The 27,576-nt window shown below is 37.1% G+C and overlaps 2 protein-coding genes across 4 annotated transcripts in view; both read right to left on the bottom strand.

Annotated features, from left to right (window-relative positions):
* Window positions 1–6,652, bottom strand: part of LOC100023703 (ribosomal L1 domain-containing protein 1-like) — a 30,455-nt gene extending 23,803 nt beyond the window's left edge. Inside the window, exons 1-3 of one of the 2 annotated variants that reach the window (XM_007498612.3) lie at window positions 6,501–6,652; window positions 3,843–3,982; window positions 218–356 (exon numbers count right to left, since the gene is read on the bottom strand). In XM_007498612.3, the coding sequence (XP_007498674.1) occupies window positions 218–356; window positions 3,843–3,982; window positions 6,501–6,554 (333 nt within the window). In that variant the 5' untranslated portion in view covers window positions 6,555–6,652. The remainder of the gene's footprint in view (window positions 1–217; window positions 357–3,842; window positions 3,983–6,500) is intronic. The other variant, XM_056806184.1, reaches the window with a different exon arrangement.
* A 3,624-nt stretch (window positions 6,653–10,276) lies between these two features.
* On the bottom strand, window positions 10,277–27,558 carry LOC100023744 (ribosomal L1 domain-containing protein 1-like). 2 transcript variants are annotated; one of them, XM_007498613.3, is made up of 9 exons: window positions 27,326–27,558; window positions 25,546–25,685; window positions 20,605–20,743; window positions 20,187–20,335; window positions 19,992–20,093; window positions 13,662–13,755; window positions 13,469–13,573; window positions 12,327–12,515; window positions 10,277–11,531 (listed from the first exon to the last, which is right to left on the bottom strand). In XM_007498613.3, the coding sequence occupies exons 1-9, from the start codon at window positions 27,377–27,379 to the stop codon at window positions 11,325–11,327; spliced, it is 1,179 nt and encodes a 392-aa protein (XP_007498675.2). In that variant the 5' UTR covers window positions 27,380–27,558; the 3' UTR covers window positions 10,277–11,324. The 2 variants fall into 2 exon arrangements, with proteins under 2 accessions (XP_007498675.2, XP_056662163.1); XM_056806185.1 differs by lacking the exon at window positions 27,326–27,558 and adding an exon at window positions 27,116–27,287.
* Between the last annotated feature and the right edge of the window lie 18 nt (window positions 27,559–27,576).

Raw genomic sequence — 27,576 nt, 5'->3', positions numbered from 1 at the left:
TTTCCTAATTTGTGATCTTTCCCAAAAAAACGTTACTGACTTACTGTCCACATTTTGTAAGTGCTCCACAGAATATCCCTAACAAAAGATCAATAAACATAATTTCTTGTCATTTAAACTATATTAGAAAACTTTTAGAGATAGCAACAAGTTTCCCCTCCCCAACACCAAAAAGGTCCTACTTCTGAAGCCCTAAGAAGCACTGACTTTCCCTTACCTCAGTAATGCTTGTAATTCCCTTCTTTTTCAAAAGCTGCTTATAGAAATGTTCTGTCTGTTCTGAAGTTAAATTGGATTCATCCTTGGTAAATAAGCATATGTCTTTTGAATCAGACCTGATACCGTGTGGCAAAGGGCTGTTTAAAAAAAACAAAAAAAAATGATGAAAAAGATCTAGCAACAGTAGATTGCTGCCAGTTGATATGTCTGTATCTGGAAAAGATGCAAAATGAAATTCATAGTTACTTTTTATTCAAGAAATACTTTAATTCCTAAGATACTTCATAAAGCACAAACTGATAATTTGGCTTCAAAATTTTTTTTCTGATTTGTATAGGATAACAAAATTTAAAGGAAACATCAAAAACAGTGGCAATTAGACCCAAGACACAAACAATATTTGGGGGGGGGGAAATAAAGCATGCATATAAACATGTTCAAAATTAATGTAACTTTAACATATCTTAAGGGGGGGGGGAAGAGTTCTTTAACTTTTTTTTTTTAATCATTGACTTTTTAATCACAGTATTAAAGCAAGTTCATAAACACTGAGACATTAATGCACTCCTGTAGAGCTGAGAACTGATCCAATCATTTGGGGAACAATTAGGAACTATGCCCAAAGGGTCATAAAACTGCATATACCCTACAACCAGCAGTTCTATTATGCTTGTATCCCAGTGAGATTTCTTTAAAGGGGGGCAGCACCTATATGTTCAAAAATATTTATAGGGACTCCTTTAGTGGCAGCAAAGAATTGGAAATTGAGGAGATGCCCATCAACTGGGGAAAAGATTAATACTTTTTTCTGCATTAAAAAAAAATTTTCCCCCCATGGTTATGTGATTCATGTTGTCTCCCTCTCCCTTCCCAGAGTAGACAAGCAATTCCACTGGGTTATATATGTATTATCAATGAATACTTTATTAAACTTTATTTTTTCATGTATTCTCTTCTGCAACATGTTTTCTATGAATGCACATATATAACCAACATCAAAATACTTGCCTTCTTGAGAGAAAAAGAAAAAGGAAAAAGGGAGAAGGAAAGAATTTGGACCTCAAAAATTATTAAAAAATGAATTTTGAAAATTATTTGTACATGTTAATTGAGGAAAAAAATTAAAACATTCCTAAAAGGCAACTCTCCTCTCCCCAATAACAATTTCACAAGACTCTAGGTTAAGAACACATGAACTAAAGTAGCCATATATATTATTTTTGTCACAATCAATAGTTTTGGAGCTTTGGTTAGAAAAGTCAAGAAAAAAATCTTAGTAGGAAATAAGGTAATGCTTGATAGAGATGCTGATTTTTTTTTAAGATTAAGACAAAAACTATACTCTCCCAAATTTGAGGTTTACCCACAAGCTATCTAATTAACTTATCGAACATTTATGATTTAAGACACAATCCTTGCTTTCTAGGGGTTTCAAACTATAATAAAAGATAAGTTAAATGACAAATAAGTGGTAAGGACAAAAAATATTCAGAGCAGTTCAAATGGAGAAATGAGCTCTGGAGCCATCAAGGGAAAGCCTCATAATGGGTAAGATAAGCTGGGCTATTAAGGAAGGAAAGGAGTAATGAGTAGAAAGAAGCTATTTCTTAAAAGAAAGTATAAGATGGAGTAAAGGGACAGAATTTAAAGACTTTTTAAGAAGCAAAAACAATTCCTGTCCTCCAGTTTACATTCTAATGAGGGAGACAAAATAATAGGTATATCCTACAAAGTATAAAAGGAGAGCAACATTAGAAGGGAAGGTACTAGCAAGAAGGAGAAACTAGGGAAGGTCTTTGTCAAAAGATAGTGTTTGAGCTGAACTTTGAAGAAAATCAGGGACTCAAAGTGATTGAGGTTGAAGCAGAACATTCAAGGCAAACAGCCAAGAATAAGAAAGAGCTGTGCAAAGGCTCGGAGATAGGAGATGAAAGGAAATTGCAGAGGTGGCAGAACATTCCACGATAGCTGAAATACAGTTTATGAAGGGGAGTGTCAGAAGATTAGAAGGGTAGGAATGGGCCAGGTTGTGAAGAGTTTTAAAGAAGAGCCATCTGAACCAGGACATCCTATCTCCAGGCTTGCTCTCTATCCATCTAACCACCTAGCTGCCCCTACTTATATTTGATCTTCAAGGGAGTTTCTTGAATTTACTGAGCTGGGGTCACAGGGAAAAGGACTGTGACATGATCAGAACTATGATTTAGGAAAATTCCTTTGGTACCTAAATAGAATATGGATTGGACTGAAGAAACAGTCTGAGCAGGATGACGAATAAGAAGGCTATTGTATTAGTCTAAGGGAGAGGTAATGAGGATCTTTACAGGAGTAGAGTGGTGGCTATGTAAGTGGAGAAAAGGGATCTGATAGAAGATTTGTGGAGGTAGAAACAAGATCTCTCAGGTACATGAGTGTAAGGAATTCAAGATAAACTCCATGGTTTCAAATTTGCTTGAGGAAAATGATAGTGTCCTTGACAGTAATTAAATCTGCCATAACATCATATATGTTCCTAGAAATTACTGTTCTATGCAAAAATGCACAATAAAAACCACAAGACTTATAAGGAAAATGTGGTTAGGTATTAGATTCCCCCCAGCTTCCTTAGTAACAAATTAAAAAAAGACTAGAATTTAATAAAAGTGGCACAACAATTTTACATATGTTAAATAATTAAGAAATATATAAATTCTGAAAGAAATAATGGTAGTTTCCATGGCTTATATTGCTGTTCAGCTTATACCTTGCACTGTGGATCCCATGGAAGTTACTCTGGCAAAGTCAACAGCTACTGTTAAAAAAAGGGTAAAAGGGTCTCCTTGGCAGGCAGCAACACCTCCAAGAAGGAAGGGTAGGGGTGGGCCAAAGGATTTCTGGAAGTGTTGCAGCTTGTGAGTTACTGTCAAGTAGTGCTGTTTTCTTATTATTGCTTGCAGATGAAATTGCATATGAGCAAATTAAATCTGAATTATACTCAAATTATTCCCTAATATACCAATCCTAATAGAACAAATTCACATTTTCCAAATAAGCATTATAACAGAATTGACTGTGATAGGGAAGGTCAAAAGATAGGTTGAACCTTTATTTCTGAAATGCCTAAAAGAGAATTCAGATAATCCAAAGGCAATTGGTGATACTGGACTGATATGTAGGAGACTATATATGAGAATCATTTGCAAAGAGATGATAGCTAAAGCCAAAGGATCTGCTGAGTTCTCCAAATGTGTGATAACAACAGAGAGAAAAAAAGGAAACTTTCCCTCCCACTCCCTATTTCTATCACAAGATAAAAATAAAATCCTGGGTTTTTAGAAGTAGAATGAAGTTTCTGGAAGCCTAATAACATTCAATAAAAGGAAAACTTTAAAATAAAGCAAACCACCAAGTAAGAGAGTTACCTTGAATTAGTAGCTTAACTTCCTGAAGTTTTTTGGTGAAAGCAAGAATGACTCGAGGGAACAAATGAGATAACATAAACACAGCCCTCTGTTAATTATAAAGTACTATATGTGTGTTAACTATTATCGTCACTAAAACTGTCAAGAGCAGATAATAAAAAGCACTTGCTAAAGTCACAAAGAAACAAAGCATCTAAAATTAATGACAATATTAGAACTTACATTTTGATTTCTTTTCCCTTTGGGGGAATTTTCCATAATGTCACCATTAAAAACACATTCTCGTTCTCATTCAAAAGTAATGTATTATCATTTTGTTTCTTCTTTGTATAACTCAACAAAGCTTCTGTAGCCTTTTTAATCTGCAAAGATACAAAAATGCTTAAATATAGTTGTTACATGATTCAAAATCAGATTACTTTTTTCATTCTAACATGTGCCTTTTCTTTCTGCTGGGAAGATCCTACCTTTTAACATTTGTCCTATAATCTCAGAACTGACAAAATTCTTAAGTCATTTAATTCAGTTCAACTAACATTAAATACCTATTATGTATTCCAAAAGCACTTTGGAATTAAGCATTTGGCACTTAGTAAGTATTCCTTTAATTTCAAAGACTACAATTCATCCATGCCCTCTCATCCTGAGCAAAAAATTTTTGTCCATATCCTTCCATAAACCCTGGAAGGGAAGAAAAAAAATAACTTTGGCCTGTACTTGTCCAAAAAAACTGGGGGCTCTATACAAAAGCAACAGCATAAAAAATGGTTGTTGAACGATCAAAATGACACATTTAGGGAGTTTTTAAAGGTAGCTCACAATCACTGGTCCAAATATTCTGAAGGGAAATTTGGAATTATGCCCAAGGGGCTATAAAATGATACTGTTTGACCAACAATATCTCACTACTAGGTCTGTATCCCAATGAGATTTCTTTAAAAAGGGAAGGACCATCTGGTACAAAAATATTTATATCTGTTCTTTGTGGTGGCAAAAATGAGAAATTAAAGGGATGTTCATCATAGGGGAATGGCTGAACAAATTGTGGTATAATGATGCTGATGGAATACTATGGTGCTATAGGAAGTGAATAGGATGATTTTAGAAACAGCTAGAAAGACCTTCATAGACTGATTCAGATTGAAATAAGCAGAATCAGGGAGCAGGTAGTTGGCTCAGTGGATTGAGAGCCAGGCCTAGAAATGAGAGGTGTGAGGTTCAAATCTTAGCTGTGGGACCCTGAGCAAGTCACTTAACCCCCACTGCCTAGACCTTACTGCTCTTCTACCTTAGAACCAATACACAGTATTGGAAGATGGAAGGTAAAGGTTTAAAAAAAAAAGAAAGAAGGAGAATTAAGAAAACATTGTACTCAGTAACAGCAATATTGTGGAAGATTTTGCTATTATCAGCAATACAATGATCCAGGTCAATTCTGAGAAACTTATGACAAAGAATGTTATCCACATTAAGAGAAAGAACTATTTGGAGTCAGAATGCAGATGAAAGCATATGATTTTTTTCAAATGTTTACTTGGGTTTATGTTTTGGGGTTTTGGTTTTATAAGACTGCTTAATTACAAAAATGAACATGTGGAAATGTTTTGAATGATAATATATTTACATATAATATAACCCAGATCAAATCACTTGCCAGCAGCTAGAGGGGGAATGAGGGAGATAAGTTTGATCATATAACTTGGGAAAACTTGCGTGGAAATTTGTTATTATGTGTACTTGGTAAAAAAAAAAAACATTCTTGAAAATATGATTTGAAAAAGATTAATTATGTTAGAGATGTCCTTAACTGCTACTAGGAAAGGCATGGCAGAGATGGAAGGAGTGCACTTCAGGACTTGGGAAATACCAATGTAGCACTGAAGGACTTCCTAAAGTTTGAAGTTCTTGATCAATATCCAGATAGAATAATCTATCATGTAACTGGGATATCTAGGCCTAGAGCTCAAAGGAAATATACTGAGCCTGGATACATTTTATAATCACCTGTACTGCTGTTGTTCAATCATGTCTGACAATTCTTGACCCCATTTGGGGTTTTCCTTGGCATAGGCAATAGACTGATTTGCCATTCCCTTTTCTAGTTCATTTTTTTAGATATATAGTTAAGTGACCTACCCAGGATCACAAAGCTACAAAGTTTTCTGAGACCCCATTTGAACTCAAGATCTTTCTTACTCCAGGCCAAGTGTTCAATCCACTGAACCACTCAGCGGCCTCCCTGGATCGTCTTACCTAGAAATGGTAATTTAATTGGGGCGGGGGTGGAGGGTTGGAGTGGGGTGATCTGGGAATGGATGACCCAGAAAAGGAAAAGAAATTTTGTTAAAATGGGAGAGACGGGTCAAGGAATGGGGATCGAGGTGGAAGACTATCCAGGAGGTTGTGGTAAGATGTCAAAAGTTCAGACGGCCAAGTCCAATTACCCTGTGGCCCCAAGTACTACCTAACTCAGCTACCTCCAGGGGATGCATTAATAGCTTTACTAAGGCCAAGGAGTACGCGCATGGTCACAGCCCAAAGTGCCGGTTTTCTGGTGATTTTAGGCCGCAGTAACGGAGACGGTGACAAAGAAGACATTATACCGAGCCCATCCCGGGGTCCTGGTTCCCTTCCCTTTGGGCCACGGCGTGTGGCGGGCCTAGGAAAAGAGCATCTTCTCCGGAGGCCCCTTCAAAAACTCTGAGCCAGCCTCATAACGCCACAGGGGCTCCGTGGCTCCGGCTCTGGCCCGCTCACAACTTATCCTCAATCTTCAGTCTTACTCCGGCAGCTGCGGCCTATTCCAGCATCTAACCCCAGCTTCGTCACCCAACCATTGGCGGGACGCACAGATGTCCTTCGTCCCCAGCCTAGTCCTACCTGCTCGTGCGACACGAGATTAGGCTCAGTCTTCTCCCCCGCTTGACCATCCATTTTACTCGGAAGCACGTGTCCTACAATCCTGCTGGGAGTAGGTGAAGGGTAAAGGCGCCGCTACGCGCAGGCGCAATTCCTGATTTCCGATTTCCCGAGGAGGGTGCCGGAAATGAGGTTGACGTCAACCCCACCCCCGTTTTCGTCGAGACGGTGAGTCCGGAAGTTGCTCTGAGTTGTATACCCTTTTGCGAGTGTATACTGGTTTCGTTCTGTTCTTTTTATTTGGCCAAGAGGTTATGCAAGCGAGCCGACCTCAGTTATCGCTGATTTGGGGATACACTCCACCCCGCAGCCCCGCCGGTTTTTTGTGTTTGAGCTTCTTGCTTACGCAGCGTTTACCCTTTCCTTTAGCCCAGGAAAAGTCCTGAAGTGTCTTCCCCCGCCTCCCCACTTGGACAGACCCGGGGCCCCGTATTAATCTGAATCTGTCACTGTGAATTCCTAGAATTGCCTGCGAATCACCTCACCTCATTGGCTCGACGTCCCTAAATCAATGCAGTTAAAATTAGAAAGGAAACATGGGCGAAAATAACTGTAGTAAATTTTTTACTAATTTAAGATTTCAAAGAAAAGATATTTTAAATATAACAAAAACATGTTATATAAAGAAGCAAAGCAAATGCATTAAGGGCAAAAGCCATTTGCCAATATATAAATGGCTAAAGGATATGCATTTCTGTAAATATTTCATAGCACAAATGATTAATTTTGTAAAGGTTCCACAAATAACTAAGAAATACATATATTCATTTTTATTCCCATTCAGTAATCACCAGAGAACTATCAAGTCTAACTTTTCCAAATTGGCTGACTCCAACTTAGGTCCATTTGTCAGATCTTTTACTGGGTTCCTTGGCCCATCTCCTTAACTTTGTCACTTATGGTAATGGTTTACATGCTGTCATGCCAGCCTCCTTGGTCATTTTTATCATTGGCATTTCTGGGGTCATTTTCATTTATTTGCTTAGGTTATGTGGGAATCTGGGCTTCTCTATGACCTTTTCTACTGCCATCAATTGGAATACTGGTAGCTATCCTTACTGTAGTGTCAAGGGGTAGAAGATGGGGAGGTTGTTTTGACTTGGGAAGATTCTTTTTCTTCATTTCAATCAATTTGGTCTTTGAATATCTGTTTTAGATCAGTTGTCTCGTCATTTTTTGGTTTTGTTTTAAAATGGATTAGTATACAAGGCAGGCACTGGCAAATACCAAAGAACCAAATGGGGCCATCTAGAAACAACTACATATTTATTGAGCACCCCTGCATCCAGAACAATGGACCAAAGCAGAAGAGTTTTAACTGGCCACACCAAATAAAATAGAGGTGAAATCACTGAGTTCATATGCTAGCTTTGTCTCTATTATACCTTGAGAAAGTCACTTGACTCATCTCATACTTACATGTGTTCAGATAATTTGAATACAAGTTTTGAGAGGACAAATAGCTCATTTATCTTTGTCTTTCCATTCTTTAGTACATGTTGGGCTTTATTACTGGCTCCTTTCTTGGATTTTACCTCCTATGATTTCTAGATATCCTGTTGTTATTCTTCCTAAAAGTCACCCAGCCTAGCTCAAGCAGCCTGGCACTCTTGAGTGAGGAACAGGAGGCAATACATGACAGGTCAGTCAAACCACTTAAGACTAATTCTTCTCAGACTGTCCATTGGGAGACAGACTAGAACTATGAGCATAGACATTCCAGGAAGAGTAGAGCTCTCCCTGCCCAGTCATACCACTATACAGTCACCATCCAGGGAACCTAATCTTGTGGAGATGTGACCTGGCAGGTGCTACAATTTCCTCCTCCACAGCTACTGACAGCCTTGAAAAAAAAGTGTTCAGAGCCAAGGCCCTTGGCACTGCTAGAGCTGAAACTAAGAATTGGAAATGCTTTCATCAACACCATGGAAGGTGCTGAGTGAGTAGTAGTGCTGGGTCTGGAGTCGGGAAAATTAGAGTTCAAATCCAGCCTCATTTACTATGTGATCCTGGCCAAGTCATTTAACCTATCTGCCTCAGATTCCTCAACTGTGAGAGGAATAATAATGGCATCTACTTCGCAGGGACTAAGTGAGGTGATATTTTCGAATCCCCAGTACTTTGCATAGGTTCTGGCACACGTTAGGCACTTAATGTTTAATGGATATTTGTAGGGCAATTAGTATAGTATATTGCCTGGCATGAAGGAGGAGCTTAATAAATGCTCATTTCCTCCATTACCTTCTGCTTTGTTATTGCATCCTGAAGACCACTGGGATATGTTATGTCTTATTAGAATGTAAGTTTCTTGAGAGCAGGCACTGTTTTTATGTTTGTATCAATATATCTGGCATAGAATTTGTCACTAAGTGCCAATACATGCTTTTTCAATTCTTCCAACTCATAATCTATTATCCTATGATTAGGAACTCTAATCACACTAAGATTAGTTGAAAGAACCAGAAGGTCTTGAGACAGAACATTTGGGGTGGACAGGAGAATATAATGACTTATGAATGAACACAGGTTCTCAGATATAAGACCCACTGAATGGTCTTTCCCCTGTGTCATGTGTCAGAATGAGAAACAGCTAGGAGGCTCAATGGCCAAGCCTGAAGTCAGGAGAACATGGATTAAAATCTGGTCTCAGACACTTCCTAGTAGTGTGAACATGGGCAGGCCACTTAACCCCAATAGCCTTTTCTTAACCCTCTTCTGCTGTGGAACCAATACTTAGTATTTTTTACATAATTTCTAAGCTCAGGAATGCAAATAAGAGGATCAAAGTCTCCAAGCCAAAAAGAAACAGGTTTATTGCAAGAGGGTTGGTCTCACAATAAAGCTGACTTCTGGTCAAGGCCAAAATACCCTGACCATTGTGAGAGACCTTCCTATATACTCCAAGGAAAATATCAGAACTTGCATACCAAGTTAAAAATAATTCAAGACCATGTTAAAAATAGAGTAGGGTGTACTTCTCATTGGTAGAAGTCACTTGATGATGTCTTGAAAGTCACTTGATAGACAAGACGGACCAGTGACACAAAAGATAGGAGTGGGTGGTGTTGGGTGGTACCAGACTTTGAACTAGGGCCAGGCCTAGTGAAATATACTGGATCACAAGTTCAAGACCATAATTATTGCTGATGGTGCATGATATAGCAAATTTGAAGGCCAAGGATGACACTGAATCCTATGCTAACAATGATGAAATATATCTTAATTCAAACTTAATACTTATATTAAAATAATTACAGGCCTATTAAAGGCCTATTAAAGTCATGACTTATGCTAACTATCTTAGAATTACAATTATGATTATCTAAAGACTACTGCTAACATTAAAATCTAATCCTTATATAAGAATGTAGGGAATTTTTCATTTACAGTATTAATTATTATATAGAAGATAAGGGTTTAAAAAAACAAACATAAAGAAGGCAGATTTCACTTCAATGAAAACAGAAACTTGCAGATCATGTTGCTCAAAAGCAATTGTTAGCAATGTCCTAAAAGAGATTCCAGTTTAGGGCTTACTTACATCATCCAACTCTGATATGCTAGGATTATTACTGAGAAAGACCTGGAAAAGTGCCCTATACTGGGAAGAATAGTTGGTATGATACTTCTAAGGCAAAAGAATGTAGAGTAAATCCATTACACATTCTGCAATATGATTAGAAGGCCTACTGCTTATTAAAGCGTCAGTGGGAAACAATACCCAAATGCAACTTAAACACTTTTTAAAATGTTTATTTAGAAGTAGGAAATTTTAAGACACAAAAAGGCAAACTATAAGCACATTACATTGACTAGAAATATATTGCTATATCCACAAGGCTTCTGAAACTCCAAAGAGATTATAGCAACTGTCTGAACTTTATAGTGTTTCTTTCATTATTTTGAACATTTATTTTGTTGCCTATATTTCAAACTATGCGTAATTGGGAAGCTATTCTTGGGTGGAATTCTTAAAAGTGATCTATTAGATTCTGGGATCAGTAAATTAAAAGGTAGAAAAGGAAATTTATCTCTGTCTTTGGTTTCAATCAAAAACAGAGAAAGCTCTGAGAAGGCAAATACAATGAATTTTTACTATGTTTAAAAAAATATATATTTTGGGCCACTAGATCTAATCTAGTCTGAATTTTTTCTAATGCTATAGCTAACCTGCTTATGGGCTGAGGACCTGTTTGGCTGTAAGGAAGGGTAAGAGATAGGAGAAAGAGGAAAAACTCTTTAAAAAGTAAAGATAATTTTTTGCCTTCATTAACCTTTTATCAATTTACTGCTTACCTTGAGTGAATAATTTGACTCATTTTAAGCTATTAATAAAGGAAATAAATGCATTAAGTCTGACAAAACAGTTCAAGCCATAAGGTTTAAGTTAACATTTACAGCAAAACCAGTAAATGGGCAGGGGAGAGTTAATCCCATCTTCACATAAAATAGACCTATTTTAAACACAAGAGCAAGACTGGCTCAGGAACAAATGCTATAGCAGAATAAGGGAACTGAAACACAGATAAGATACTGAAATACATTTATTTTTTTCACTGTGTGAAGTAAATAGAAAAACAAGTAAAAATAAATTTCATTTTAAAAGTCCTTCAGAAGATATTTATGTTGAATTGGGGATAACTTTCTTTGTTCTGCTTTTGTCTTAGAGTTTGGGTAGCTTTGGGAGCCAATTTCATAATTTTCCCTATTTTGTTGTGAGCAGTAAATGACTTGCATTTTGGCTTCTTAGGAGTCTTCTCTAGGGCTCTGACCTCTAGGGAAGAATTATTTTTCTTCTGGGCTTTCTTGGGGATGGGTCCTTGACTTCTTATCTTTGCCAACATCTGGAGTAGTCTTCAATTGTGTGGAACTTTTGTTAACCTGTTTCGCAGTGTCCAGAGCAATGGAAGCTTTTCTCTTTTTACCAGGAGTTTTAGCTTGTGTTTCAGGGCTGAAGTTCTCTCCTGTATACTCCTCAAATAGAGCTACTTTCTGAAGGTGATAAACAGAAAGATCATCTAATTAAGCATTTTCATCCTCAATGAGAGTAGGGATGTTGTGATTCTTTTACCACAGGAGCCAAAGGGCAGGGCCATATTGGGCAAGTGGCTAGTCAGAAGATTTAGACAGAAATTCTACTTCTGCACTTGCCTGATCTGAAACAGCCTGATGTCTCATTTCCTCATCCTTAAAAATAAACCCCCACATAGTAATAGATATTATATATAAATGAATTGAGATTTTAAAGCATAGGAAAGCCTTCTGAAGAAAGAGTCAAGTAATAGGGAAGCACAAGGGCCTTGGTCTTTTTACCTCTGCTCATCTGATGTCAAAGGGGTCAGAGTATGAAAGTGCCCATTTAAAGTGCTGTTTCTATGAGCAGGTATGGAGAAAATAAAGTTCTATAATGTAGGGTCCAGAGTTGTAACAGAGGAGGCTAAGGAGCCTATAATTTGATCTATAATCTAGAAATCACCAGGGATCCTAAATTGTATAACTTCAGCAGTGTTCCAAGACAGACAGACCCACAGAATCATTTTTGGAAAGTGTTTGAAGTTCTGATGATTTCACTGCTAATAATCAAGGCTTCTATAAAAATGGCTAATGTTTCATTGAATTGTAATAAAAAAGCATGAACTCATGCCTACTGAAAAACTTTTTTATGGAACATTCTTCACCATAGTGTAGGCCCTCTTTTTCAAAGTATTTTTTTACTTAAAAATCTTGCAGAGAAAAGTTTCTTTTGAATAAATATATATGCTTTTTTTTTTTAAGCAACAAGATTACCTCTAGGCACTTTTGTGGAGATATTCCTTGAACTGGAACTACCTGTAGAATCTCATCCTTTGATGAATAAGGCTCTGTTTTGCTCTCCTTTGCAGGCTCAAGCTTATAACCATCTAAACCACATTCACTTTCAGGCCTCACTGCAGTCTGAGCAGGTTTAAAGGACACTTTTTTGCTTTGTTTTTGATTCTACCAATAAAAATAAGCAAAATTTTAGATTTGAGCATTTGTTTCAAAATTCATTTTATTCTAAAGTATCACTCTAGAAATCTTTAAGGTTTATGGCAATTAGCAATTATGCAGAGATTATTCCCAAACCTAGCCCAAATTAATTTCAACATCATCCTCTGGGAGAAATAATAACTTCTTTCACTGTATTAATTTGTAGGAATTCTAATGAGCTCAACTACTGTAATTCACAAGTCTATCACTTTCTTCACAATATCCTAATCAAGACCTATATCTTGGGGGTAGTTGGGTGGCTCTGTAGATCAAAAGTCAAGCCCAGAGATGGGAAGTCCTGGGTTCAAATATGAGACAGTTCCTAGCTGTGGAACCCTGGACTAGTCACTTAACCCTCATTGCCTAGCCCTTACCACTCCTCTGCCTTGGAATCAATACATGATATTGGTTCCAAGACAGAAGGTAAGGGTTAAAAAAAGATCTATATCATAAAGATGAGAAAAATGACCCACCCAACCCGGGGTGGGTCAATAACCTGTTATAGTCACATGGCCAGTGAAAGTCAGGGTTTGAGCTCAGTGAAGTTTCTTCAGTGAGATGCTTATGAAAGAAGCTTATTACCCCAGGCTACCTTAATAAGAAAAAAAAAAGGGTGAAGGGGTTCTGATCACCCACAAAGTAGAAAGCTATCATTAACTCAAAAGGAATCTAATATGGTCTTTACATAGCTATCAACTTCCAAACAGACTTGATCCTTGTAAGAAAAACAATTATCTCACACAGATGTGATAGCATGGATACAAAAATATCTTAAAACAATGCAAAAACTTTTAATGGCAACTCCAACTACAATGCCAAGGATGTATATCTGGTTGTTTCCCATCCCAGAGCTAAAGGCATTAAAAATTTCCAGTTTTACATCACCTATATTTAAGGCTAACTCTTGATCTAAGGCTTACCTCACTTTTCTGAGGAGAATCCAAATGGGAGTCAAATGAAGGAAAGATTGGAATGGAAAGAGATTTTTCAGTTTTCAGGTGTAGAAATTTTACACTATCCCACTTCTGTAAATAAAGGAAAATATAAAATTGCATGCCATCCTGAGAATATCCTCTAACACTGATAAGAACTGGCACAACTAAAGCACAATACCTCTGGCAACTTTTCTGAAAGCACGTCTATAGCAGCAACAATATTTTCCACTAGGTGATCTACAGGCATTCCAATGTGACCCACACGTGTAGTACTGAAATTAAAGAAATATTATGTTACCTCCCATTTCTAGTCCTGACTCTATCCACTGAGCCACCTACCTGCTCTGATTATGCATAAAAATTTAAATGATTTTTCCTAGGCCATTAAAAAAATCAGAAAACCATTAGGTACTGTGAATCTTAAAAACTACTCAGACTATACTTTAGAAGATTTTATTTAGCTATTTTCTTATTGTCACAATGGAGATACTTGGTCTAACAAGAATCAGGAATGTCTTGGGAACTTTAAAATTTTTCCACCCTACTCAGACAGTGCCTTAGGGGAAGATAAAGTTTTAAACTCCTGATTGAACAAGGAAAGTCCCTAACTCATAGTAAAGCTAGAACCTTAAGATAGGTCTATTTTTAGATCTAATACAAAAAGGTGTTAAGTACCTGTAAGGTTAAATTAATCACAAAAAGGTCAAGTAACTTACAAAAGGCAAGCTTAACAAAGAGGTGTGAAGTACTCCGAAGATATAATCTAACCAGAAAAGGTGAGAACTAAGAATGGGCAGTCCTGGAAAAAAGCGTTTACTGTGATTGGTAGATGTGAAAATTTAGGGGAGGTGACATAAGAGAGAATTTCTTTAAAAGGAAGGGGTAAAAAGTCAAGAGGAAATTCAGTCCAGAGTGAAATTGGATTCTGAACTCAGTTCAGGAGATTCAGTGGAGGACTGGAGCTTGCTTGGAGATGGTCTTGTGGTGAGTGATAAGAATGACTCCCTTTCCCTTAGACTCAGGGAGGCCACTTTGGCCAAGGCCTTTAACAAGTAATTCATTCATTCATTCTCTCTCATTCTCTCTCTCTCTCTCTCTCTCTCTCTCTCTCTCTCTCTCTCTCTCTCCTTCCCTTAATTCCTTCATTTATATTAATTAAAATCTCCAGCTGACTTGGGTATTTTCATATTTGGGAATTTTCCATGGCGCCCACTTATTTAGATTTTAAGTCAAAACACTAAAACTATCCTTATACTTTTGGCATTTACATTACTAAACACATAACTAAATCTATTGGTTTCTAAATTACTTGGGACAGGCAATAATTTCCCTACCGTTTCATTTTGTGAAGAACTACTCAGGCATGTATACTTCTACTAATAATAGGCTAACTTATTCTATCTTACCTTTACCAGTTTAAACCATATTTATTTCATTTCTTTTCCTTGTTAGCTCTTTGTCTAATGCATGCTAGATGTTTGCACAATACACTGAATGAGCAAACTAAAAAAAAGAACACTACTACAATGACAGGGAAGCTCAAGAAATAAATCAAGAAGAGAATGATTCCAAAATATATGCAAGAAAAGCATCAAAGAAAAACACAGTTTAGCCACAAATTCAAATAGAATTACTGGAAGAGATGAAGCAAAAGTGTTTTGTTTTTTTTAAGAGTTCAAGGATGCTTTTATAAATGAGGTGGGACCATTAGAGGAAAAAAATGGAAACTAAATGGGAATTATGAAGGAAAGAAATGGAAAGAGAATGAGGCAATTTGCTGGCACAAGAAGTAAAACCTTGCCTAAACAACAAATGTCCTGAAAAATCAAAATGCACTAAAGAGATACCAATGATTCTATAAGGCACAAAGAAGTAATAGTAATAGTAATAGTAATAGTAACCAGTATTTATATGGTCCTAACTATATCAGTCACTATGCTAAGGACTTTAAAATATAATTTATTCCTCATGACAATGCTAGGAGGTAGGTGCTATTGTTATACCCATTTTACAGATGAGGAAACTGAGGCAAACAACGTTAAATGACTTGCCCAGACTCACACAGTTAGTATCTAACATTATAAGTAAATAATCACTGGGATGTTGAACCCCAAACTATTATTGATAAGCTGTTATAAGTAGCTAAAGTTAAACCAGGGGTTAAACTATTTACAAGTGGTAGATGGATGGCAGGAAGCAGTTTGATACAACATAGTTATTTCTAATTGGGGTAGGGAAAGGAAGTAGGAAGTAGGAATATGAGAGGAATAAGATAGGGAATCTCTTAACCTAACACTAAGATTTCTAAATACCATCCCCCCCAAATCTAGACTGCTATATTTGCAGATTCTGATTTAAACTACACTCAGCTATCTTAAATAATAATTTTCTATCTAACTAAGCTATGCTAATTTATAAAAATCTATAACCTTCTTCAATTAACATAAATGATCAAACTGTTTGAATAACTTTCAGAATCTTCTAGCTGAGAGAAACTGCCACAGGGTAGTCCTCCAAGTTAGAAAGTGGACAGAGCCTTTCTCTGGAAGCTTCTTTCCCCACAGGAATTGGGGAGGAAAACCTCCTCAGTGAATAACACCCGATTTTTCCACTCTCCAACTCTCAAAGTAATATATAATCTTCTATTAACTCCAACCAACATCGCCAGAGTGAGAGACCTCAAAACAGCTAGCCTTGTTCCCTGAGACTGCCAGAAAAATACGTAACCCAGAATCCTTTTTTTCACTGGGTTTTATGCTTTTCCTTTAAAGGACCGAAAGCCAGCTCTCTCTGTCCCTCCCTCTTAAAAGGGATAGCATAAAAGTCACAAACCCTTTCTTGGACCTAAAAACCACTGTTCCTAATGAGACAGGATAAACTAAATAAAATTCTTATCACAACACTAATGCCAGATTTGGAACTCACTTCTTCCTTTGATGTAGGTCCAGTGCTCTAACCACTATACCACATAGTGGCCTCTATTAAAACAAATTCAAAAGAATGAAAAAAAAAATGTTATCTCATAGCAAAACAGATTCTAGAAAAAAAAAATTTAAGAATCACTGGACTACCTAAAATTATGACCAAAAAAAAGAACCTCAAAATCTCATTTGAAGAGATCTAAAAGAGAAAAACAACGGAATCTCTCATAACCAGAGAACAATGTAAAAATTGATTAACCACCCCTGAAACTCTTCAATGAGAAAGCTCAGTACCATTTTAGTAATTTTAGCCAAAATCCAGAGATTTCAGGTCAAAGGGGAAAAAACCTGCAAATACTAGAAAGAAATTAGAAAGTCAGGACTACATGATTTAAGCAGCCACCACTAGAAAGGTATGAGAGCTTAGAATACTATATTGTAGAAAGCTAAGGACATAGACTATCAGAGATTAACTTACTCAACAAAACTAAGTATAATCACATGGGAAATAAATGGACTTTTAATGAAACAGAGGACTTCTAAGAATTCCTGATCAAAAAGACTATAAAAGCTGAATAAAACTAAAAAATACAAACACAGGAGAGAAGAGAAACATAAAAAGTTAAGAATGAAAAATGATAAACTCTATATGTTCTGATATGGTGAAATTATACAAATGTCCCCTCTGAACATCATTATCATTGGGGTCATAAGACAGAACATAATTAGATAAGGCCTTGGAGGGGTTCTGTTAATGTCTTAATGATATTATTTTTTAAATTTTCCATGATTATATGATTCATGTTTTCTTCCTCCCCTCTCCCTGCCCATTCCTGGAGTTGACAAGCAATTCCACTAGGTTATCCATATATATATATATATAAAATCACTCAAAGCCATTTCAATATTATTCATTTTAATATTAAAAGAATAGAAAACGAGAGAGGAGGTGGGTAGGAGTATACTAGGTAGGAGAAGGGCAAAGGAAAGGAAGGTTTGGAAAAATTAACTCATAATTTGCGTGAGCAAGTAGAAGTCTATACACAGAAAGAGAAAGGAGTAGGGGAAGTATCTGACATCTGAACCTCCTCTCATGGGTGCAGATATACATTTCAAGCAACAGAGAAGTAGGTAGGAAAGGGAAATGGACAAATTAAAGGAAAAGTAGACTAAGGAAAAGATTAGAATTTAGGAAACAAACAAAAGCTCCACTAGAAAAGATGTAAAATATATTTATAGGTCTTTTCATGTGGAAAAGTATTTGAATCTGAAGAGGTATCCACAAATTGGAGACTAGCAGAATGGGTGGCAAAACATGGATATGATGGAATGCTACTGTGCAATAAGAAATGATGAAAGGAATGATTTCAGAGAACCCTTCAGACTTTGTATGAACTGATGTAGAACAAAGTCAACAGAACCAGAAGAATTTGAATAGTGACAACAATACTGTAGAAAAAAATAGCTTTTAAAATTTAGGAACTCTAACCAGTGTAATACCCAAACATGATTCCAGAAGATTAATGCTACCTACCCTCTTGATAGAGAGGTGAGAGACTCGGTGTACAGTGTATAGAATAAGACATATATTTATTTTTTGTACATTTGATCAACATGGAAATATTGCAAACTTGTTTATAAAAATTTGCAATCATCCTCAGTCTTCCAAAAAAGTAAGAAAAAGAATAACTGTGGGTTGCTTGTATTCAAAGTTTGACTTAAAAAAATGAACTCTTTTTTTCAAAGAGTTTAACGTTAAATGTGAAATGGGTGTGATTTTATGCTGAAAAATTTAAGACTATAAGACCCATACAAAATGAAAAAAAATAAGTGACAGAAAAAGGAAACCATATATGACAAAATTTTCAGGTTGTAAAAGTAGTAAATTTTAACACATAAGACAATGAATTTAATTTTGTTCTGTCCAAAGTAATTCTCATACCACTGTAGCCAAGGCTACTACACCAAACAAATCATTTAATCATCCAAAGAACAGTGATCTCCTAATCAGTTAAGCTACTAGATGAAACCACTGACACAGCGCTAATCTAAATAAACTATATCTATTTCCAAAGCAGCATATTCTTGGGCTCCTAGATCATCTTTTTAGACCTACATGAGAAGAAATCTCAGGGGTTACCAAATCCAATACTCCCATTTTACAGAGGAAGAGATTAATAGCCAAAACGGTTAAGAGGTGTTTCAAGTAGTAAGAGGCAATGCCAAGTTCCCTCACTCCAAATCTGGTGCCATTTCCATTATACCATGGACATGAATGGAAGCAACAAAACCACTATGATGACCTGACTTGATACCTTGTTAGTTTCTCACTTCATAAGGCAGCATTATAAAGTTATCAGTCAGGGCAACTAGGTGGCTCAGTTGGATAGAAAGCCAGGCCCAGAGACAAGAGGTCCTGGGTTCCAATTTGACTTCAGGCACTTCCTAGCTGTGTGACCATGGACAATTCACTTAATTCCAATTGCCCAGCCCTTATTGCTCTTCTGTCTAACAATTCTAAGACAGCAAATAAAGGTTAAAATAAAACCATCAATCAAAACTCCACCTAGAGTCTGGAGATCCTAGGTTCAAATCGGGCCTCAGACACTTCCCAGCTGTGTGACCCTGGGCAAGTCACTTGACCCCCATTGCCTAGCCCTTACCACTCTTCTGCCTTGGAGCCAATACACAGTATTGACTCCAAGAAGGAAGGTAAGGGTTTAAAAAAAAAAGTCAGAACTCTCCGTCTAAACTTACTACTTATACCATGTTTTTTTTAATGAATTTCAGGCATGATAGGTGATAAGATCAAAAGAAAAAAAATATTTTGGATAAGATGGAAAGCTGGATCATTGAGAAATGACTGTATTCATCCCTAAAAAAGAGAAAAAAGCCATACAAATATTAAAGTATTCTTTTCTTTTTTTTTAAACCCTTACCTTCTGTCTTTTAATCAATATAGCTACTTAGCTGCCCCAGGTATTCTTTTTTTTAAACCCTTACCTTTCTTCTTGGAGTCAATACTGTGTATTGGCTCCAAGGCAGAAGAGTGGTAAGGGCTAGGCAATGGGGGTCAAGTGACTTGCCCAGGGTCACACAACCAGGAAGTGTCTGAGGTCAGATTTGAACCTAGGACCTCCCGTCTCTAGGCCTGACTCTCAAACCACTGTGCTACCCAGCTGCCCCCGCCAGGTGTTCTTTTCAAAGTGAAACAAATAAACATTTTCAATGAACACTTAGATTACACTAAGCAAAAAAACTCTAACCATGAGAGAAGGCAAGATGGTACAGTGGAAAGAGCCCTGAATTTGGAGTCAGAAGACTTTAGTTCAAATAGCTACTCTGCAATTTACCAATGTGACTTGGGGTACTTTCTACCCCTCAAATTCCTCCTCTGTGAAATGAGGGGGTTGGAGTAGATGGTCCAAGGTCCTTTCCCACTTTTCACCTATGAACTACAGATGCAGTTAAAGTGGGACAACAACTCTAAGGAGTAGTTTCTCTTGTCAATTTGGAGAAATAATCCCCCCCATAAAAATGTTTGCAAGATAGTTTGAAGCAAAATGAACCAATAAACTGTTACTTACTTGAGACTGCCTTGATTAGTGACAGTTAATGTAGTTCCCTGGACAATTCTATTGATGTGTTGTGACAAATTTCGATGAGAGAGGTTTACTGCTAAAGGTACTCTATAAACCAAACCAAACCAAACCAAAGCATTATCATTTCATTTGAGGTAGGCCAGCAATGATTGAACAATTCATGAAGGACAAGCAACTTACTTCTTTCTACGAACAAAAAGCTTTCCCAAGTGTGAGAATAAAAGTCGTGTAATCCTTTGATCAGCAAGGAAAAGGTCAAAACTACTCACAAGGCGCCGCATGGTTTTATAAGTTTTAAATTGACGTTTTAATCTTGTGAAAGGGATAATCTAGGAAGCAGAAAAATAAATTTAAGTATACTTGCAATTTGGGTGAGTAATTTGAAAAAGAACTTTAGTTGGGGAGGGTCAGAGCCAATATGGCAGAGTAAAGGCAGGATTCATCTAAGCTCTCCGAAATTTCCTTCTAAACCACTTTAAAACAGTTCAACACAATGTCCCTCAAAAAGGAATCAATAAACATAATTTATCATTTAAACAACTTTAGAACTTTTACACGTATATCTCTGAAGCCTTAGGAGACATTCACTTTCCCTTACCTCAGTAATACTTGTGATCCCCTTCTTTTGAAATAGCTGCTTATAGAAAATTTCTGTTTCTTCTGAAGTTAAATTGGGGTCATCCTTGGTAAATAAACAAATATCTTTTGAATCAGGTCTGATACCATGTGGCAAAGGTCTGTAAAAATAAAAGAGTCCTGGTGAAAAGTCCTAGCAACTAGTCAGTAGATAGGCCAGATGATAACCCTTTGTGTCTGAAAAGAATACAAAATAAAGTTGAGTTATTTTTTACTCAAAAAACATTTTCATTTATGATATTTCACTAAGCAAATATTGACAAGTACTCAGTAACAAAAAATATATATCTCATTGGTGTAAGAAAACAAAATTTAGAAACCAGTAACATATCTACAATTAAACCTAAGACACCAACAATCTTTGGGATGAATAAACCAAACATGCAACCAAATATGTTCAAAATTCATGTAAGTATTAACTTAAAGAATGGCTTCTAAACTTTTGGGAGATTATAGATTATTCTGGTGGTCAGTTTTCAAAGTATTACTTTACTACTTCACAAGTTCACAAAACCTGGGAAACTAATGGATGTTTGGTGGGAATTAGCATGGATCAGAACATTTTGGAGAGGAATTTTGAACGATGCCTAAAGAGCTATAAAATATCATATGCCCTTTGACTCAGCAATACCAATACTAAATCTAAATCTATATCCCCAATAGATCAAATAAAAAGGAATAAGTCATATATATATATATATATATATATATATACACATAAATATTTATAGGGGCTCTTTTTGTGGAGGCAAAGAATTGAAAATTGAAGGGATACCCATCAATTGAGGAATGACTGAAAAAGTTGTGGTATATAATTATGATGGAATATTATTATGCTCTAAGAAATGAAGAGCAAGATGCTTTCAGAAAAACTTGAGAAGACTTACATGAACTGATGCAAAGTGAAGTAAGCAGAGCCAGGAGATCATTATATGTGGTAACAGCAATACTGGAGGATGATCAACTGTGAATGACATAGCTATTCTCAGCAATACAATGTTCCAAGACAATTCCAAAGGACACATGGTGAAAAGTGCTATCCATCTCCAGAGAAAGAACTGATGGATTCTGCATGCAGATTGAAGCATACTTTTTAAAAACTCTCTTTTTTTTGGTCTGTGTTCTCTTTTGTAACATGGCTAATATGGAAATATGTTTTGCATGACTAAACATGCATAATCTACATAAAAGTACTTGTCTTTTTAAGGATAAGATAGGGGACGGGAAGGAGGAAATTTAAAACTCAAAAATTATAAAAAATTATTAAAGGGGCAGCTGGGTGGCTCAGTGGATTGAGAGGTAGGCCCAGAGAGGGAAGGTCCTGGGTTCTGTTATAAGGATATAGGGATTAGCTCCTTGCTACAAAGCCAGAGCAGTTCAAATCTGGTCTGGGATACTTCCTAGCTGTGAGACCCTGGGCAAGTCACTTCACCCCCCATTGCCTAGTCCTTACTACTCTTCTGTATTGGAACCAATACACAGTATTGATTCTAAGGAAGGTAGGTAAGGATTAAAAAAAATGATAGTTAAAAATTGTTTTTACATGTAAATGAGAAAAAAATAAAATAAAAACATTCTTTTTTTTTTAAACCCTTTCCTTCCATCTTATAATCAATGCTATATATTGGTTCTAAGGCAGAAGAGCAGTAAGGGCTAGGCAATGGGGGTTAAGTGACTTAACAAGGGTCACAGAGAAATAAAAACATTCTTAAAAACAACAACAAAAAAATAAAACAAATTCACAAACTCCAGGTTGAGAATTCCTGACTTAAAGTGACCAGATATCTTTTTTTTGGTCACATTTAATGGTTGGGAATCTCTGCTTAGAAAAGCCAAGAAAAAGTTTAGTTGGCAATATGGTATACTACACAATAGAGATATATATTGTGATTATTTAAGACAGTAAAAAAATCTACTCACTACTCACTTGAAGTTTACTCATAGGCTATCTAATTCGTTTACTGAACACTTACATCATATGTAATACTGAACATTTAAAAGAATTTAAGACATAATACTTGCCTTCTAAGAACTTGCAATCTATAATATAAGATGATTTATGTTAAATGCCAAATGAGAGTAAGTACAATAACTATTTTGGTGTATTCAAATTGGGAAATGAGTTCTGGGGTCATCAGGGAAGGCCTCTTATAATAGGTGAGATAAATTGGGCTATGAAGGAAAGGAATAATGGGTGGAAAGGTGAAGGAGATATTTCTTATAAGAAAAATAGTATAAGCAAAGGGACAGAAGTGCAATGGTTTTTCAGGGAGGGATCAATAGTTTTCTTGGGTAGAATATTAAGATAGGAATTTAAAAGTTGATGCTCTAGAACCAGAAGGGACCTCAAATGTCATCTAGTCCAATCCTCTCATTTATAAATAGATGACCAGAGGTTAAAGTGGTCAACAAACATTTCTTTAGCACTTAACTATGAATGTGCCAAGCATTGTGCTAAGCACTGGGGATAGGGAGGTAAAGCAAAAACAGTCCCTGTCCTCCAGATTATATTCTACTGAGAGACAAAATGGATATAGATAGGTACATGCAAGATACTAAGAAAGTAGAAGGAGGTCAACATTAGAAGAAAAGGTACTGGCAACTAGAGGAGACTAGGAAAAGCCTTTGCCAAAAGGTAGTGTTTGAGCTAAAACTTGAAGAACACCAGGGACTCAAAGAGACTGAGGCTGAGGCAAAACATTCAAGGTAAGCAGCTAGCCTATGAAAAAGCATGGAGATGGGACATGAAAGGCTGTGGGAGAAAAGGTATAACAAGAGGGCTACTATAGCTGAACTACAGTTTGTAAAAGGAAATAATGTGTCAGAAGTGACCAGAAGAAGTAGGAATGGGCCAGATTGTGAGTAGCTTTATATGCTACAGGGAAGAATATATATTTGAACTTAAAGAGAACTACTTAAATTTATACTGAGTGTGTTTGTGTAGAAGGGAAAAGGGGCAGGTGATGAGGGGCAAGAGTAGAGAGGGGGAGGAGAAAGGCCCATGTTCTGTTCTCCTCCAGTTCTGCTACCTGTGAGCTGCCCACCTTACCCACTGTGTGCTCCTGTTGAGCTGCTGAGCAGAGGGACTGGTGATGTGAAACAATGTGGTCAGGCATGATAGAGAGGGAGAGGGGAGCATCTCTGCCTGAGTCCCCCTGCCTTTCTAGTAACTAACTTGAGGAAGGGTGGGGGAGTTGGGAAGGTGACTCACATGCCCACAAACAGCACTCTGCATGTCATCTTTGGCACCTGTGCCACAGGTTCACCATCTAGAGGAAGGAAACCTGAAGTAGGGAGCCCAATAAGAAGGCTATTGTACCAGTCCAAGAAAGGTGTCATGAGGGTCTTTACTAGAGAAGACTGGTGGCTATGTAAGTGGAGAGAAGGGAACAGATGTAAGAGATCTGTGGAGGTAGAAATAAGATCACTCAGGCACATGGGTATAGTCCAAGATAACTCCATGGTTTCAAATTTGGGTGAGGAAAATGATGGTGCCCTTGTTCTGCCATAACATCATATGAATTTATAAAAAGTACTGTATTAAATTGTGGCATGTTGGTGATGGAATACTACTGTGCTCAAACTGGAGGAATTCTATGAGAACTGGAACAGCCTTCAGGAATTATGGATACACTGTGGTACAATTGAATGTAATCGACTTCTCTACTAGCAGTAATGCAATGATCCAGGACATTTCTGAGGGACTTATGAGAAAGAACACCATCTACATCCAGAGAAAGAACTGTGGGAATAGAAACATAAAAGAAAATCAACTGCTTGATCACATGGGTTGATGAGGATATGATTGGGGATGTAGACTCTAAACGATCAACCTAGTGCAAATATCAATAATATGGAAATAGGTCTTGATAAAAAACTAATTGGAATTGCATGTTGGCAGAGGGAGGGGGGCGGGTGAGGGAAGTGGAGGGAAAGAATGTGAATCTTGTAACCATGGAAAAATATTCTAAATTAATTAAATAAAAATTTCCAGATAAATAAATTAAAATTACTATGCAAAAATGCACAAAAAACCATAGGACTTATAAGAAAAACGTGGTTAGGTATGAAATTCTCCAAAGCTTCCTTAGTAACACATTAAAAAGAGACAAGAAATTAACAGAAGTGGCATAACAGTTTTATATATGTTAAATAATTAAGAAATATATAAATTCTGCAATAAATGGTGGTATGCATGGCTTAGGCTGCTGCTCAGCTTACACCTTGCACTGTGGTTCCCATGGAAGACAAAGTCTGGCAAAGACAAGTCTGGCAAAGTCAACAGCTACTGGCAAAAGGGTGTCCTTGGCAGGCATCAACGACTCCAAGATACAAAAGCTGGGGAGGGGCAAAGGATTTCTAGAAGTGTTGAAGTTTGTGAGTTATTATCACAATGTGCTGTTTTCTTATTATTGTTTGCAGATGAAATTGGATATAAGAAAATTAAATCTGAATTATGCTCAAATTATTCCCTAATATATCAATTCCACGGGAACAAATTCATGTTTTCCAAACAAGAATTATAGCAGCTCAAGCATTATGGAAGCTCAAAAAAGAGGTGACTGAGAGAGGAGAAAAGACTGTTTTGGACATTTTGATTTTGAAACACCTAAAAGATAATTCATATGATCAAAAGTTCTGGTTCTTCCAAGTAAAAGAAGAGTTACCTTGAGTCAGTAGCTTAACTTCTCTGTCCTAAAGTTTCCCAGTCAAGGAAACTTGACTGTGAGGAACAAGTGTGATAATATAAAGATATAGGCTTCTTGTTAACTATAAAGCACCATATGTGTGTAATCTGTTATTACTGAAACTGTCAAGTAATAGATAATAAAAAGCACTTAAAGGCATAAAGAAACAAAGTATTTAAAATCAATGGCACACTTAGAACCTTAGAAAAGCTTACATTCTGATTTCTTTTCCTTCTGGGGGAATTTTCCATAAAGTCACCAATAAAAACATATTTTCATCCTCACTCATAAGCATTGGGTTAGCATTTGGCTTATTCTTTCTGTATCTCAACAAATCTTCTGTTGCTTTTTTAATCTGAAAAGCAAAGGCAAAAATGTGTAAATTTGGTTCAATTATATGATTCAACATTAATTTCTTTCTTCCAATATATTTATTTTTTGGGGGGCAGGTCCTCTATTTTAACATTTGTCATATCTCAGAATTAACAAATCCTTAGATGTCATATAATTTAATTCAATTAAGTATCTATTATATACTTTAAAAGCACCTAAGCATTTGCTAAGTGTTCCTTAATTTCACAGACTATAATTCGTCTATGCCCTCTCATCCTCAGCAATTTTTGACCATGTCCTTCCATAGAACTTGGATAGAAAAGAATAAACTTTGGTCAGTGTCTGTCCCCAAGAACTTGAGGGCCCTTACAAAAACAATAATAATAAATGGTTGTTGAATAATTGAAACTTAACATATTTAGGGAGTCTTTAAAGGTAGCTCATAATGGAAATTTTTACCCTCCTCTCCACCTCACGGTAGTAGTAATAAAGCAGTAACTAAATAGTAACACCAAACCAAGATCAACCCAACATTTATTAGTTGCTATTAAGCATTGTACTAGACACAGAAGTAAAAAGATGAAAAATTGCATAGTACTGACTTACATGCAAACAAGTAAAAACAAAGTAGAATTTGGGAAAAGGTAAGGGAAAGGTTTTTCAAAAAGTAGAATTTGAAAATAGTTTCGGGCCTTAGTTGATAGTAAAAAAAAAAAAGTCTTTAAGTGCACTTCAGGTCCTCGGGAATGTCTTTGACATTGTAGAACTGTACTACATCCTAAAGTTTGAAGTGCTTGATCAATGTACAACTAGAAATGTCTAACCTCAACTGGGGGAGAGATACTGATACTGGATACATTTTGGAATCATCTGTGCCATTGTTTTTCAGTCATGTCTGACAATCCTTTACCCCATTTGGAGTTTTCTTGGCAAAGACAATGGACTAATTTGCCCATTTCCTTTTCCAGCTCATTTTTCAGATGAGAAAATGGAGGTAAATGAGGCCTAAGATCACACAGGTAGTAAGTATCGAGGCCCCATTTGAATTCAGGTCTTTCTTACTCAATGCTCAGTGTTCTATCCACTGAATCACTTAGCTGCCTGGAATGGATGACCCAGAAAAGCAAAAGAAACTTGTTAAAAGGGGAGAGAGCTGGGTCAAAGAAGATGGAAGACTATCCAGGAGGTGGTCAAATGTCAAAAGTTGAGAAGAGCCAAGTCCAATTACTCCCTGGCCCCAAGTTCTACCCTAACCCTGCTACCTCCAAAGGATGCATTAATAGCTTTACTTGGACCAAGCATTACACGGCTGGTCACAGCCCAAAGCACAGGGTCAGTTCTCTGGTGATTTTAGGCCGCAGTAGCAGAGACAGTGATAAAGGAGACAAAACTATCCGAGCCCGAGAGGGGCCTCCTGGTTCTCTTTCCTTTGAGCCACGAGAGGTGGCGGACCTAGAAAACGAGCGTCTTCTCCAGGAGCCCCTTCAAAAACTCTGACCCGGCCTCAAAACGCCACAGGGGCTCCGTGGCTCCGGGTCGTCCCTGCTCGCATCTCATCCTCAGTCTTCGGCCTTATTCCGGCGGCTGCGGCCTATTCCAGCATCTACCCTCAGTACCGTAGGCCGGACGAACAGATGTCCTTCGTCCCCAGCCCAGTCCTACCTCCTCGTGCGACACGAGCTGAGGCTTTGTCTTTTCATCAGCAAGACCACCCATTTTCCTAGACGGTAATAGACCCAGAGCCCTACATAGAAAAGGGGGAGGGGGGGAGGAGAGAGAGAGAGAGAGAGAGAGAGAGAGAGAGAGAGAGAGAGAGAGAGAGAGAGAGAGAGAGAGAGAGAGAGAGAGAGAGCGAGCGAGCCCCGCTGCGCGCAGGCGCAATTCTCATATCCGGATCCCCGAGAAGGATGCCG

Source organism: Monodelphis domestica, chromosome 7, assembly GCF_027887165.1.
Source record: "Monodelphis domestica isolate mMonDom1 chromosome 7, mMonDom1.pri, whole genome shotgun sequence".
Taxonomy (NCBI): Eukaryota; Metazoa; Chordata; class Mammalia; order Didelphimorphia; family Didelphidae; genus Monodelphis; species Monodelphis domestica.
This window is presented reverse-complemented; position numbering and strand designations above follow the sequence as displayed.

Excerpts from the sequence above, each read along its gene's own strand:
- LOC100023744 (XM_007498613.3), bottom strand. The coding sequence starts at position 27,379 with ATGGGTGGTCTTGCTGATGAAAAGACAAAGCCTCAGCTCGTGTCGCAC. Across the intron at positions 20,744-25,545 it reads GAAGGAAAAGAAATCAGAAT|ACCTTTGCCACATGGTATCA; the intron begins GTAAGCTTTTCT and ends TTATTTTTACAG. Across the intron at positions 20,094-20,186 it reads CTTTTTGTTCGTAGAAAGAA|AGTACCTTTAGCAGTAAACC; the intron begins GTAAGTTGCTTG and ends TTTGGTTTATAG.